General features: G+C 39.4%; 1 protein-coding gene across 10 annotated transcripts in view; it reads left to right on the forward strand.

Annotated features, from left to right (window-relative positions):
* The window catches only part of LOC119895837 (ryanodine receptor 1-like), a 48,449-nt gene that overhangs the window by 22,829 nt on the left and 12,923 nt on the right, over window positions 1-12,697 (forward strand). For 3 of the 10 annotated variants that reach the window (XM_038709202.1, XM_038709198.1, XM_038709199.1), the window contains exons 60-85: window positions 114-229; window positions 357-424; window positions 531-652; window positions 792-841; window positions 1,058-1,118; window positions 1,225-1,351; window positions 1,487-1,598; window positions 1,684-1,765; window positions 1,867-1,997; window positions 2,095-2,415; window positions 2,510-2,750; window positions 2,893-2,980; window positions 3,070-3,162; window positions 3,658-3,672; window positions 6,352-6,522; window positions 6,691-6,750; window positions 6,867-7,001; window positions 7,302-7,414; window positions 7,510-7,606; window positions 7,690-7,799; window positions 7,888-7,939; window positions 8,043-8,135; window positions 11,369-11,468; window positions 11,552-11,631; window positions 11,717-11,793; window positions 11,909-11,982. In XM_038709202.1, the coding sequence (XP_038565130.1) occupies window positions 114-229; window positions 357-424; window positions 531-652; window positions 792-841; window positions 1,058-1,118; window positions 1,225-1,351; window positions 1,487-1,598; window positions 1,684-1,765; window positions 1,867-1,997; window positions 2,095-2,415; window positions 2,510-2,750; window positions 2,893-2,980; window positions 3,070-3,162; window positions 3,658-3,672; window positions 6,352-6,522; window positions 6,691-6,750; window positions 6,867-7,001; window positions 7,302-7,414; window positions 7,510-7,606; window positions 7,690-7,799; window positions 7,888-7,939; window positions 8,043-8,135; window positions 11,369-11,468; window positions 11,552-11,631; window positions 11,717-11,793; window positions 11,909-11,982 (2,789 nt within the window). The remainder of the gene's footprint in view (window positions 1-113; window positions 230-356; window positions 425-530; window positions 653-791; window positions 842-1,057; window positions 1,119-1,224; window positions 1,352-1,486; window positions 1,599-1,683; window positions 1,766-1,866; window positions 1,998-2,094; window positions 2,416-2,509; window positions 2,751-2,892; window positions 2,981-3,069; window positions 3,163-3,657; window positions 3,673-6,351; window positions 6,523-6,690; window positions 6,751-6,866; window positions 7,002-7,301; window positions 7,415-7,509; window positions 7,607-7,689; window positions 7,800-7,887; window positions 7,940-8,042; window positions 8,136-11,368; window positions 11,469-11,551; window positions 11,632-11,716; window positions 11,794-11,908; window positions 11,983-12,697) is intronic. The other 7 variants (XM_038709201.1, XM_038709205.1, XM_038709204.1 and 4 more) reach the window with 3 other exon arrangements.

Here is a 12,697-nt window from a genome sequence, read left to right on the forward strand (position 1 = left end):
ACTTGAACTTCCAAACTTATAGTTTGAAAGTTGACTGAAATATGTGTTAATGATTTGCCACAGTTACTTATGGGGGGAATCTTTCAAAAGAGTTAAAGTCTGTTTCACTTCAGGGGACTGAAAGATATGGAGTCTGACATCTCATCCATCGAGAAGAGATTTGCTTATGGTTTCCTACAGAAGCTGTTGAAATGGATGGAAATTGCACAGGAGTTCATTGCTCATCTCGGTACTGTGGGGCAAGGATGCAGAACAGATACTTAAACATCTGATATAATTGTATTTGTGTAACTTAAAGTAGATATATATTGCCCCTGTTATTGAGATATTATCATATTTGGAAATGTGTTTTACAGAGGCTGTGGTAAGCAGTGGACGAGTGGAAAAGTCTCCTCATGAGCAGGAAATCAAATTCTTTGCCAAGGTGAGACTATTGTGTAAACCTGGGTTGTCACAATTTTGAAGTCCCAACTTGTCCTCATCGATGTACTGACTGCAAAAACTCTCTCTTTGAAAACACTCCCTCCTAGATCTTGATGCCTCTAATCAACCAGTATTTCAAAAACCACTGCCTCTACTTCTTATCGACTCCTGCAAAAGTCCTGGGTAGTGGAGGGCATTCTTCCAACAAGGAGAAGGAGATGATTGCAAGGTGACCTCTCATGATCTACATATAACACACAAAGTTGTTATATTATGTATTATTTTCATATATCACTTTCGCCCTTTTATCAGCATTTCCCTTTGCTTGCATTTTCCTTCCCTTCCTTTCCCTTTCCTTCTCATCATAGTATCTTCTGTAAAATGTCCGCTCTGGTGAGACACAGAGTTTCTCTCTTTGGTAAGATATCAGTTTCTCAACATCAATCTTTCTGAATCTTTTCACTCTTTTGTGTGTTTCTCATATGTGACTGTATTGTATTGCCTATAATGTATTTTTTCAGTCTCCCAGGTCAGAGCAAGGGGTGTTGCTCTTGTTTTATATGCGTATACATTATGCGGACATATGAATTCTATGAAAGACCTCATAACAGCAGAACTGTATTTGTATGTGCAGGAACGGATGCTTCAGCAATCGTTAACTGTCTTCACATTCTGGCACGGTCATTGGATGCAAGGTTCGTTGTTTTTATTTTTTTTGACAAGGTGCATAATGCCATCAAGATGAATACATGCTGATTTGTTTTTGTTTCTCATCATACTCTTCCTGCTTTTCTTCATTAGGACAGTAATGAAGTCGGGGCCTGAGATTGTGAAAGCAGGGCTGCGGTCATTCTTTGAAAGTGCTGCTGATGATATAGAGAAGATGGTAGAGAACCTCAAACTGGGCAAAGTATCCAAAGGCAATCAGGTAATAGAAGAAGTACACAATATTTAAAGTGGTTTTGCACATATTGCTATTGCTGACTGTTGCAAATGATCTGTTAAACACTGGATCTTTCAATATTCATGGACCATGGTCATGTGCTGCTTCTCTCCTTTAAAGCAAGTGAAAGGCGTGTCCCAGAACATAAATTATACAACCATTGCCCTGCTCCCAGTGCTTACGTCCCTGTTTGATCACATCGCTCAGCACCAGTTTGGAGATGATGTCATCTGTGAGTGCTTTCACATCAGTACTTTTACATGGTTTTATTCATTTATCTTGACACTGCTGTGCCTGTCATTGTCACTTGCATATAGTGGATGATCTGCAGATGTCATGCTATCGCATCATGTGTAGCATCTACTCCCTAGGGACTGTCAAGAATCCACATGTTGAGAGGTAACTCCATATCTGCATACAGTTCAGTATGTAATATTGCTACATTTAGAAGTAGATATTTGGGAGCATTTTGTTTTTCTATTTTTCCTTCACATTTACAGGCAGAGGCCAGCTCTTGGAGAGTGTTTGGCTCACCTTGCAGCAGCTATGCCAGTGGCCTACTTAGAGCCCCATCTAAATGAATTCAACGCCTTCTCTGTCTACACCACAAAGACACCCAGGGAGAGAGCCAGTGAGTGCTTTACTCTTTCCTTAGCTTTGTTTTCTCTCTAACAAAGTATTGTTATTGAGTTTGATTTCTTTCACTACTTCTCTTGTGAATGCCAAAGTCTTGGGCCTTCCCAATGAGGTCCAGGAGTTATGTCCAGACATTCCAGAGCTGGATGCTCTGCTAAAGGAGATTGGGGACTTGGCAGAGTCAGGAGCTCGTTATACTGAGATGCCTCATGTGATTGAAATCACTTTGCCCATGCTGTGTAACTATCTGCCCCGCTGGTGGGAGAGAGGACTTGAGAACTTCCCTGAGATGGAGGGCCGGATCTGCACTGATGTCACATCAGAACACCTTAATCAGCTGCTGGGCAGCATCATGAAAATTGTAGTCAACAACTTGGGTATTGATGAGGCTTCTTGGATGAAGAGGTTGGCTGGTGAGCACTGTTTTAAACTCTATTGATATGTCACAATGTACACATGATTGAGTTTTTGTACAAGTGAGATGACACCATTTGTTTTCTCTCCTAGTGTTTTCACAGCCCATTGTCAGCAGGGCAAAGCCAGAAATGCTCAAGTCCCACTTCATCCCAACAATGGATAAGCTGAAGAAACGCACTTCGAAGGTGGTGGCTGAAGAGGACCATTTGCGGATGGAGGGGAAATCAGAGGGGGACGAGGAAGACGGCACTATACGTGATGAGTTTGCTGTCCTCTGCAGAGACTTGTATGCCCTCTACCCTCTACTTATTCGCTATGTGGACAACAACAGGTACAACAAAGTTACAAACACCATCACATTATACATTTTGAACCTTGAATCCTGTCAGAACATAATACACGTATCTTTTCATATATTGTTCATTAGCCAAACTTGTTGTGACTTTGGGGAGCCTTTATTTGTTCTGCTACAGGGCAAGATGGCTGACATGCCCAGACCCAGATGCAGAAGAGCTGTTCCGAATGGTTGGGGAGGTCTTTATTTTCTGGTCCAAATCTCATGTGAGGATGTTCACTTGGCCTTTGAATGCAGCCATTTGTAGCAGCTCACATCCTTTACTGTATTTTACCCCTGTCTCTCTCTGTTGCAGAACTTCAAGCGAGAGGAACAGAACTTTGTGGTGATGAATGAGATCAATAACATGTCATTCCTCACCGCTGACAGCAAGAGCAAAATGAGCAAGGTGAGTTAATGAAAGTTAGGGCCAGTGTTGAAGTGAGGCTGGTATAATGTCAGATCTCTAATCAGGCATACTGTGTAACAACTGTATGTGTTCCCTTTCTTTGTACCCTTTCTTTTCTTTAACATGATTTCAAATTTTAGTAACTTTATTTGTCATCATTAGTATGGCTTTAGAAAATTCTAAATATTGTATCACTGAATATACAAACAAAGCAATCTAAACAGAAAGGCACTTATTCACCATCTTTGCCAGTTACAGGATTTTAAAAGTTTTTTTTCAGTGCATAAGTTAGTGGCAGTTTCTTATTTTGTATATATTCTTTTTTTAATATTCTTGTTATTGGTGTTGGTTAAACATAGCAAAAGCAAAGCCTGCTGTAACTTTGGGCGGTTGTATTTTAATTCGCAATTTTCAGAACAATAGCAGTTGTTTTAACAATATTCTCTCTTTGGCTGTCCCTTGTCCTCTTCTTTTGGGTTGCGGCTGGGTTTCCAGGGCGGGGACTCAGAGGTTAGATTTTGTTCCTGCACGACCGCTGTGCTGACCGCATGGCACCTCACTTTGGGGGAGCTTTTCATCAACCTCTCCAGCACACTGGCACATCTGATCCACACACATCTCAACACACACAAGTGCACTCACTCTATATGTGCACATTCCATACAGAGAGACATGACCCATGACAAAGAATTTAGTGCCACTGACAAAATCTTTTTCTGTACGTGCAGCTGTGTCTGCTTAGTCACGAATACTTTGCAGTCCATTACGAGTGGAACAAAACTCAGTTGAGGATTTGTCATTGCTATAAATATATAGTTATTTATATTTATAGAATGTGAAAATCCTAGCCAGACATATCTTCAAAGGAGCAACAGATGGAGTTGGGATTCACTTACACTCTTAGCATTGCTATCCCCCAGTGCAGAAGTTTCTGCACTTTTACACTGACACACAGTCTTAGATTAGATCACTCCATGTCTTACACAAAATTTATTTCTACACACAATCATACAAAAAGTAAATATTCACTAGGACGAGGCTCACATTATTTTCATAAAGGATCACTGGACAAAAGGGCAAGCCCCACCTGTGGGCCATCCCCAGTCCTGCCAGTGTGTGAGGGGGGAGTCTGGAGGCGCTTGATGAAAGTACTCAGCTGTAGAGTTGGGCTCATGGCACTGGGCTTTACACCGAGCCCAAGGTGGCAGTGAGAGCACAGTGCCATCATCCCGTCACTGAGTTTGCTCTTTTTTGATCATAGTTGAGTTGGAGTCTTCTAGTATGTCGTTTGTCTCTTTTCGTTGAAGGATGGTTGACCTGTAGCTTTTGTAATACAGCTTGTTGCCACTAGGGGATGATGTTAGTCTTCTCTGTGCTCTTTCTTCTCTCCTCCCTGGTAATGCCATGGCACCATCATGGTTTAGTTTCCTTTACACTCCCTAGTATCCACACTAACACATGACTTGATGCTTAACATCACTGAAGCAGATTTATTGAAACACTTGTTGGGTTCCCTCTTTAAAATGTGCTCAAAATGACCATGAACCTAACCAATACATTAATTCACCATATATTAAATATATTATTCCCCGAAATGCTTTGCACCCTGTCTCCTCTAAACTAGTCTTTCATAACACACTTAAAGCAGAAGCAGTGGTTGAGTTCTGCTGAGTTAGTCCCACCGGCACTCATAGAGTTTGTTATTTAACTTAGATATTGGGGTTGACCGAATTGTACATGTCTGACAACGACATCCCATCAAACAACGATAATTAAAGAAACACAGTTAGAAAGCCTGTAACTGGCTTCTTTGTTTGTTTTCCCATTTCAGCCTTAAAGTATGTGTCTGAATCTGTCTGGTTCCAGGCATTTTATGAACAGACCCACCTGTAAAATCTAGCCATTATTTCACAAGGCAAGTTAAGGGTTTACACACTTGAGCCACTGTAAACATCACCATAAAGGTGACTTCGAATATGTGCAATAGTTGAGTGGTACTGAGTAGTATCAAAATCACTACAGTCACACTTATTTGGCTTTCTCAGTTTGTCCTGTAACTTTGCATACTTACTTTATCTAAGGTGACCATTACTGTGACCCTGTTACCTACATTTCTGTGGCTCAAATAGAAATATCCTGTGACCTATTCATAGAGCATGCAATTAATAGACTAAACATTCATATTACAAAATGCCTTTTTATATTGTAAGCTCTCACGTACATTTGCACATCTTGGAGGACTCCAGAAAGAGCAGATAACAGAAGGACTGAACTCTCACAGGAACTCTCACAGGAGTTCAGGAGGCAAGCACAGGGACATACCCCTTAGACAGTCTGCTTTACAGTAGGTGTGTGATTTTAACAGCCTGCTACTAATAGGTCTAACTCTAATTTCAAGAGTTTTGTTCTGTAACTTCATCTAACATGTTAATCTTTCAGTAGGGCTGCTGTTGTTGAAGAATTTAGCTATGTTTTAGCTTTCTATCCTGTTCATGGAATGTTGAATGGGCTTTCACTTGAATGAAATCTGTTTTCTGCTGCATGTTTTGTAAATGCAATTTCACAGATTTACTTTCTTAAAAGACCCATTCCCTTCAGCTTCACTTTCACAAAGCCAGCTATATCCCCACTTTGCCCTCACATTTTCACAATACCCTCTACTTAACAGTCGGAGCTCAGAGAAACAATGCTTTTTATATTTGGGGAATAACAGGAAATGTAGGCACTTGCTTTTTATTTACACATTGTTGTCATGTCTAATAAGAATCCCCAGTGAATGTAGCTGGGTATTTCTACATGGAGAGACCTACTGTTATTGCATTATAAACAGCTTGCAGCACTGAATAGTGCTCAGTCATTACTGAAAGGTAGGGGGATGTTAAGTAGTTAGTATTAAAACAATCAAGGTTTGACATGAATTGTAATGAATACTGACTGTGCTGACAAACTCATATTATGGTTATATGTACTTTGTGTTGTGTACAGTAGCATATACATAGAATCAGTGTGTTTTGTGGTGTTGTAGTCGAAAAAATAGTTAATTGGTAATGAGGGCTTATATCCATGAAAGTGACAGGCATTGAATCAATGCAATGTGTTTGATACAAAGCAGTGTTAACTGTGGTTTCATCCCTATGGCATTTTATGAGATACTGTGAATGCTTTTTGTTTTTTTGTACTTTTTCCCAGGGTGGAGGCTCAGATACCGAACGTACAAAGAAGAAGAAACGGGGAGATCGTTATTCTGTGCAGACTTCACTTATTGTAGCTGCCTTGAAAAAGATGCTCCCAATAGGCCTCAACATGTGCTCCCCCGCCGATCAGGAGCTTATCAACTTGGCCAAGATCCGATACTCTTTGGTAGTTTTTTTTTTTTTCCCGACTATGAATAACCTTGATTCTGGTAAACATCTGTTGCTTATTTGTATCATGTTAAATACTATAGTATAGTAACCATTCCATAGCTGTTTTGACTTCCCAAATCAAATTGCATGAGGACAATGGATGATAAAACGTTTTACTTTACAGAGAGACACTGATGAAGAAGTAAGGGAGTTCCTGCAGAACAACCTTCATCTTCAGGGCAAGGTATAATTCATGGACTGTTAGCCCAATATTGTTGTACTTCCATGGAAGTGAATTTGTGATAATAGATAATCAATCACAATACATTTTAGAAAGCTGTGTGTTTCTGTTGTGGAAAGGTGGACAACCCATCCATGCGCTGGCAGATGGCCTTGTACAAAGAGATGGCAGGGAAGGCTGAAGATGCTGACGCTCCAATGAAAGTTGTCAAGAGAGTGCAGGAGGTTTCTGCTGTCCTCTACCACCTTGAAGTTGTGAGTGGACATTCTCAACCATTCTAACTGTAGTAGACTTTTATTTTACAGCACAGAGTATGAGAAATAACCACTGACAGAGATGGAAATAATTTTGAAAAACAAGGTTGTACTCAACTTATTGCATATGTATTATTTGAATTTAATATCAACATTGTACTATTCTTTGTGTCTCCGTGAAAATAAAAAACAAATTGCTCAATATGTTTGTGTTTGGTAGAAGGAAAAAATGTGGCAGAGATGTTAAAGAACAACAAAGTGATGGTGCTTTACAAGCAATTTCTACTTTGTCTGGTATAGACGGAGCACCCGTTTAAATCCAAGAAGATGGTGTGGCACAAACTTTTGTCCAAGCAGAGACGGAGGGCTGTGGTCGCTTGCTTTAGGATGACACCACTATATAACATTCCAAGGTGAGAAAGCTACATCTCAGTCAGAACTGACATGTGCATCACAAAATAAATATGGCATTGAAACTGCATATACAAGTTGTTTTTTGCTTTGGCAGGCACAGAGCTTCAAACATGTTCCTTGAGGGATACAAACGCAACTGGCTTCACACTGAGGGTTACTCATTTGAAGACAGGATGATAGATGACTTATCTGTAAGTGTTGTCTAACATCTATTTCATCTGGAGTTGTTTTTTCTGCACCCATAATTCGCCCTTCTTCTCCCTGTGCACTCCAGAAAGCAATGGAGCAGGAGGAAGGAGATGAAGAGGAGGAGAAAGAAACAAAGCCTGATCCCCTCCACCAGCTTATTCTGCATTTCAGTCGTACTGCTCTAACAGAAAAGAGGTTAGAAAGGTCCTCGCTGAAACAGCAACACTCAAATACACAAATGTATTCCTAGTTCATCAATTGTCTCTTCCTGTTCACATTTCAGTAAACTTGATACAGATCATCTTTATATGGCATATGCCGACATTATGGCAAAGGTGAGTCTTTGCAGAGGATTTTGACTATGAGTTGAGATTTGATATGTGCATAATGTACTTTGAAATGCTCATATTCTGTTTTTTTTCCTCTCCATTTATTTAGAGTTGTCATATTGGTGAGGAAGAAGAAGGGGGAGAGGAAATGTTGGAAAATGCTGAGGATGAGATGTCCTTTGAGGTGCGACAGTCAGAACTGGTAATGGGCGGCCAGGGGCTGGGGACCAGGAACACAGTGGAGCGGTAGCTCTCAACGCATTGAGTGACCTCATCATCGGAACATTACTTCACAGCCACATCTCTCTCTCTCTTTCTTTGTTTTGTCTCATTTCCTCTGTCTGTTCTGTCCGTGTCCTGTCTCTTCTGTTTGAATGTTGTGCTTCATTCATTGTGAGTTGCTTGATTTAGTAACTTGAAGCTCCAATCCAGATACTTTACTGTATCCTAATGTACCGTAATCTTTTCAAACCCAACTACAACTTAAAAATGTTATTGTACTCCAATTTTAATGAGAACCTTCATTATAAAGTATTATAAAGTATTTCCCATTCTGATTTAAATATACCATTTACTGTAACAAAAGTCCTATTAGTCCTGTATACACTTGTTTGTGCATTGAATCTGGATTGAGTCTAATTAGATTAAATTGATTTAATGTAATTTAACATCAACAACAATAATAATGATAATCAAAATAATAAACATTACACTAATAACAATTCACCTTTTCAAAATCAGCTTGATGGACAATGTAAACCACTTTGGATAAAGTTCTGAAAATCAAGCAATGTGTAAGAAACACTTTGGTCAAAGATTTTCCTGTTACACCACACTGCCCAGTCCTCAGATTATTCTCTGGCGCTAATAGAGTTGGAGTGAACTGGAAGGTTTTTTAATACTTTATAGTTTACTTTAAAGGACAACACCAGCTGCCACTGTGCAGGTCTTTACTACATTTCTTGTGTCAAGTTTATGAGTCTCACACACTGCACTCATTGATATACACTGTGCGGACTTCACTATTATATGGGCAGCTGAACTTTTAAGTAACTCCAGTGACATTTTTATTTGTTTGACCATAAAAATTTTTTTTGTGCTTTAGTCACAGATTGTTGCTTTAAACTACTAAAAAATATTTATAAATTCATAAAATGCCTTCAAAACGTGTGAGGGCTTATATCAAACTGGGGAGTTAGACATGCTAAAAGACTCAAATTCAAATCTCTACGGAAAATGATTGTGAATGTGATTTAACACCAACTCATTGAGTAGTAATGTCCTTCCCCCCAGTTTCTATAGCTGTCCCATTTGTCTTTCTCTCTGTCTCTTTCCCCATCACTCCATGTAACCCAACCCTCACCCTCATAACACTGGTCTTTATTAACTGAATGCTATTGATCAATGTTCCCTTCCCCCACTCACATAGCATACTTACAGACTACAGTGAAAGCCAGTATAGAACATGTAATGTTAAAAGCTATATATTCATGCACATAGTCGCGGTTTTAAAAGTCAATGCACACACATCATATAGTGCATAGTTCATAATCAGTTATCATTAGATAGTCAGGGACCACATTGTAAGTTTGAGGTCCAACTGCCTGACACATAGTGGGTAGAGCATGGCCAGGCATATGTGGGTGGGTGGGAGGGGGGTTGGGTGTGGGAAGGGAGGGAGGGAGGGAGGGAGGCACGGGGTGGAGGGTTGGGGGTTGTTTTAGTGTCAGGATGTGGGATGCTACAAGTTGATTTGTGATGTGGCTGAACAGAGGAATGTCAGTTTGTCCTCTGGATTCAGAGATACTTTTTGATTTCATTTGATTGCCATTTTCTTTCTGTAACTGGCATTTCATTCCCAGGTGGCTCAATGCTATAAATAAAGAATTTGTGCATGAGCACAAGTAAAGATTAAAGGTCGCTTAGAGCCAGACCATTGTTTTGCTTTAACGCTGGGGTAGGCAAATTAGTTCAGAAGCTTTTTTGTTGTATTTGTTGAAATTCTCTTTACATCCCGGCAGCAATCAATAAATCAAATGTTCTGAAAAATCTGGTAACTGTGGCTGTCGTAGGACTGTAATAAACATGGGCAATCATTTAATTTGATGATTGGCTGGCCTATCAGCTTGTCTACCTACCTACCTGCACACACTCTGCCCATGTACTCGCTTTGCATGAAAATGTGTGTTGAAGGAGGCCTGAGGGGAGGGCGTGGGATTTCTTTCAGATGGATACTTTTAAAATCATGCAGTCTCTTGCTAGTTGCCTACCCCAGCTTTAAGCAATGGTTCAAACCATTTCTTAACACAAAGGCACATTACTATGAAATGCCAAAGAAAATGATCCGATACAGAGGTTTTACAGCTTTTGTTCAAAGTATCTTATTTGCAGGGCTACTGCAATAAAGAAACTTTAGTAAGCTGTATGGCCAAAACGCTTAGCCATTGAGGCTGTTTCCTGTAGTCTAACGCTTGCTCTAGCCAGCAAACGTGAAGAAGTAGTATAACAACTCCATGACTAATAAAGTGGGGTGACAGAATGAATGCAAGAGTCAGACAGGTATTTTAAAAGGACAGTAACAACCCATTTTGCAAATGTTTGTGAAAAGACAATATTACTGTATATATACTGTAGAAGAGAAATTAAAATTAGCAATCTTTTAATATAAAACAAAGGGGAAAGGCATGACGTGACATTGATTTTATTAGTAGGTAATTCATAGAACTTGCCAATTAATAGATACTTTCTCTTTAAAGATCACATTATGTTTAGATGTTTAATGCTACAGTTAAGTTGATTAGACAGTAACAAGGAGAACAATTAGGGACTTGAGTGAAAGGAGAGTGAATGTGAAATGAAATTGGGAATATGAATGGATAGAATGGACCACATTTTGAACAAACTTTTTTTTTTTTTACTTTTTTTTATATTTAAACACCTGGTAGGTAGTACCAGATGTTCATAAGTTAAAACTTAGCTTAGTTTTAAGTGTTTACGGAGGGGAGTTTTATGTATGATTGAATTAAAACCGGTTGTGTAATGATTCTTTATTTACACAACAAGTAACTGCCAATTCTAACTGTTGTGTAGCTAACTGAAGCAAGTTACGTTAGCTTGCTAATGTGTGGCACAGTTAGAGTGAAAAGTAAAAGAAATAATACGGTCAACACATCTGACCTGAAACTTGATTAATTTAAATGTGCAATCTGATTTAATAAATTCCTACTTTAAAACTAGCTAGTAGTTAGTAAGAACTGGGGAGGGACTTTACATTCAAACTTAGTAATAGATTTATGAATAGCTGATGCCACTCAGTCCTGGTGTACTGAATATTTCATCAAAAATCTGACCTGACCTGAGTCCCCTCTATCTATTTAAATTCTCTTTGGCAAATAAAGCAGCAACAAATGCTCATAATGTTTGTATCCACCACAGGAAAAAGAAATGGAGAAACAAAGGCTCCTGTACCAGCAGTCTAGACTTCATAATCGTGGCGCTGCAGAGATGGTCCTGCAAATGATCAGTGCCTGCAAAGGTAGTCTTTTTGCCCGAAAACCTGCCTGCACCGTGATTCAGTTTTCCCTTGCCAAGTCTATGACTTTGTCCTTTTTCATGTAGGTGAGACTGGCCCAATGGTGACTACAACCCTCAAGCTGGGTATCTCTATCCTTAACGGTGGAAACAGTGAGGTTCAACAGGTATGTGTTCACAAAACAAACCCTTTAGATTATGTCATTCTGAATTTGAAGCACTTTTTATGGAGTCCCCCCTCCTTTTTATTAGAAAATGCTGGAGTACTTGAAGGATAAGAAAGACGTGGGCTTCTTTTTGAGCATCCAGGCACTGATGCAGACATGCTGGTCAGTTTTCAGTCAATGAACACAATTTTCACCTTTTGAATTGTGAAGTAATTTAGGTATATTAATTTGAAGAGTTTGGCGTGCACATCTAAAAATGGGTTTATGTTCTCTGCAGTGTCCTGGATCTAAATGCCTTTGAGAGGCAGAACAAGGCAGAGGGGCTGGGCATGGTTTCGGAGGAGGGCACTAGTAAGTCTCAGCAGGCGAAACACCACAACACAGCTATTATTTAATTTTGTCATGTTGTTGATTTTCAGCATCGTTTGCAGGTGTACATTGTTGAATACACTTACCTCACCCATCATTACACTGTAATATACACAATCACCAGCTATGGGATACAGGTGAAGATGGCACACATTTGTCTGGATGAGGAATTTAAAACATACTGTGGACTGCTAGGTTAATTCTGTGCATAGTAGGTTAGAGACAACCTGTGCCAGAAACACTGGTCATTTCATGTTTTTTGAAATGGAGTTAACATGGATCAATCAAAATAAGTTAATGATTTAATAAATACATTTAAGACGTTCTGAGCATCCATTAATTCATCTCCCTTTAAATGTTTTCCATCTGTCATTTAGTGTACAAATTTGAAATTAATTGAATGATTAGTTTCCTAACTTTAAATATGATTAACACTTGGATAACTGTTAAAGGGTTTGATTGAAGGACTTTTAAGTTTTTTTCTGAGTATGTCTAGTTTGACTTTTGGGGGGGGCTTCACCTACTATTTTACTCTAATCTAATTCTGGAGGTTCATTTGAAATTTTACCTGGATGAATTTGCCATGGAATGTTGTTAATCTCCCCCTCCTCATCTCTTAGTCCTCTACTGTTGTCAACACACTGATCCTCTCTCCCTTCCCCACGATCACTGCCACCTCTCCCTTGTCCCTCCTTTC

This window comes from Micropterus salmoides, unplaced genomic scaffold (genome assembly GCF_014851395.1).
Source record: "Micropterus salmoides isolate LMB-PRFRI ecotype aquatic unplaced genomic scaffold, ASM1485139v1 Ms_hic_scaffold_9, whole genome shotgun sequence".
Taxonomy (NCBI): domain Eukaryota; kingdom Metazoa; phylum Chordata; class Actinopteri; order Centrarchiformes; family Centrarchidae; genus Micropterus; species Micropterus salmoides.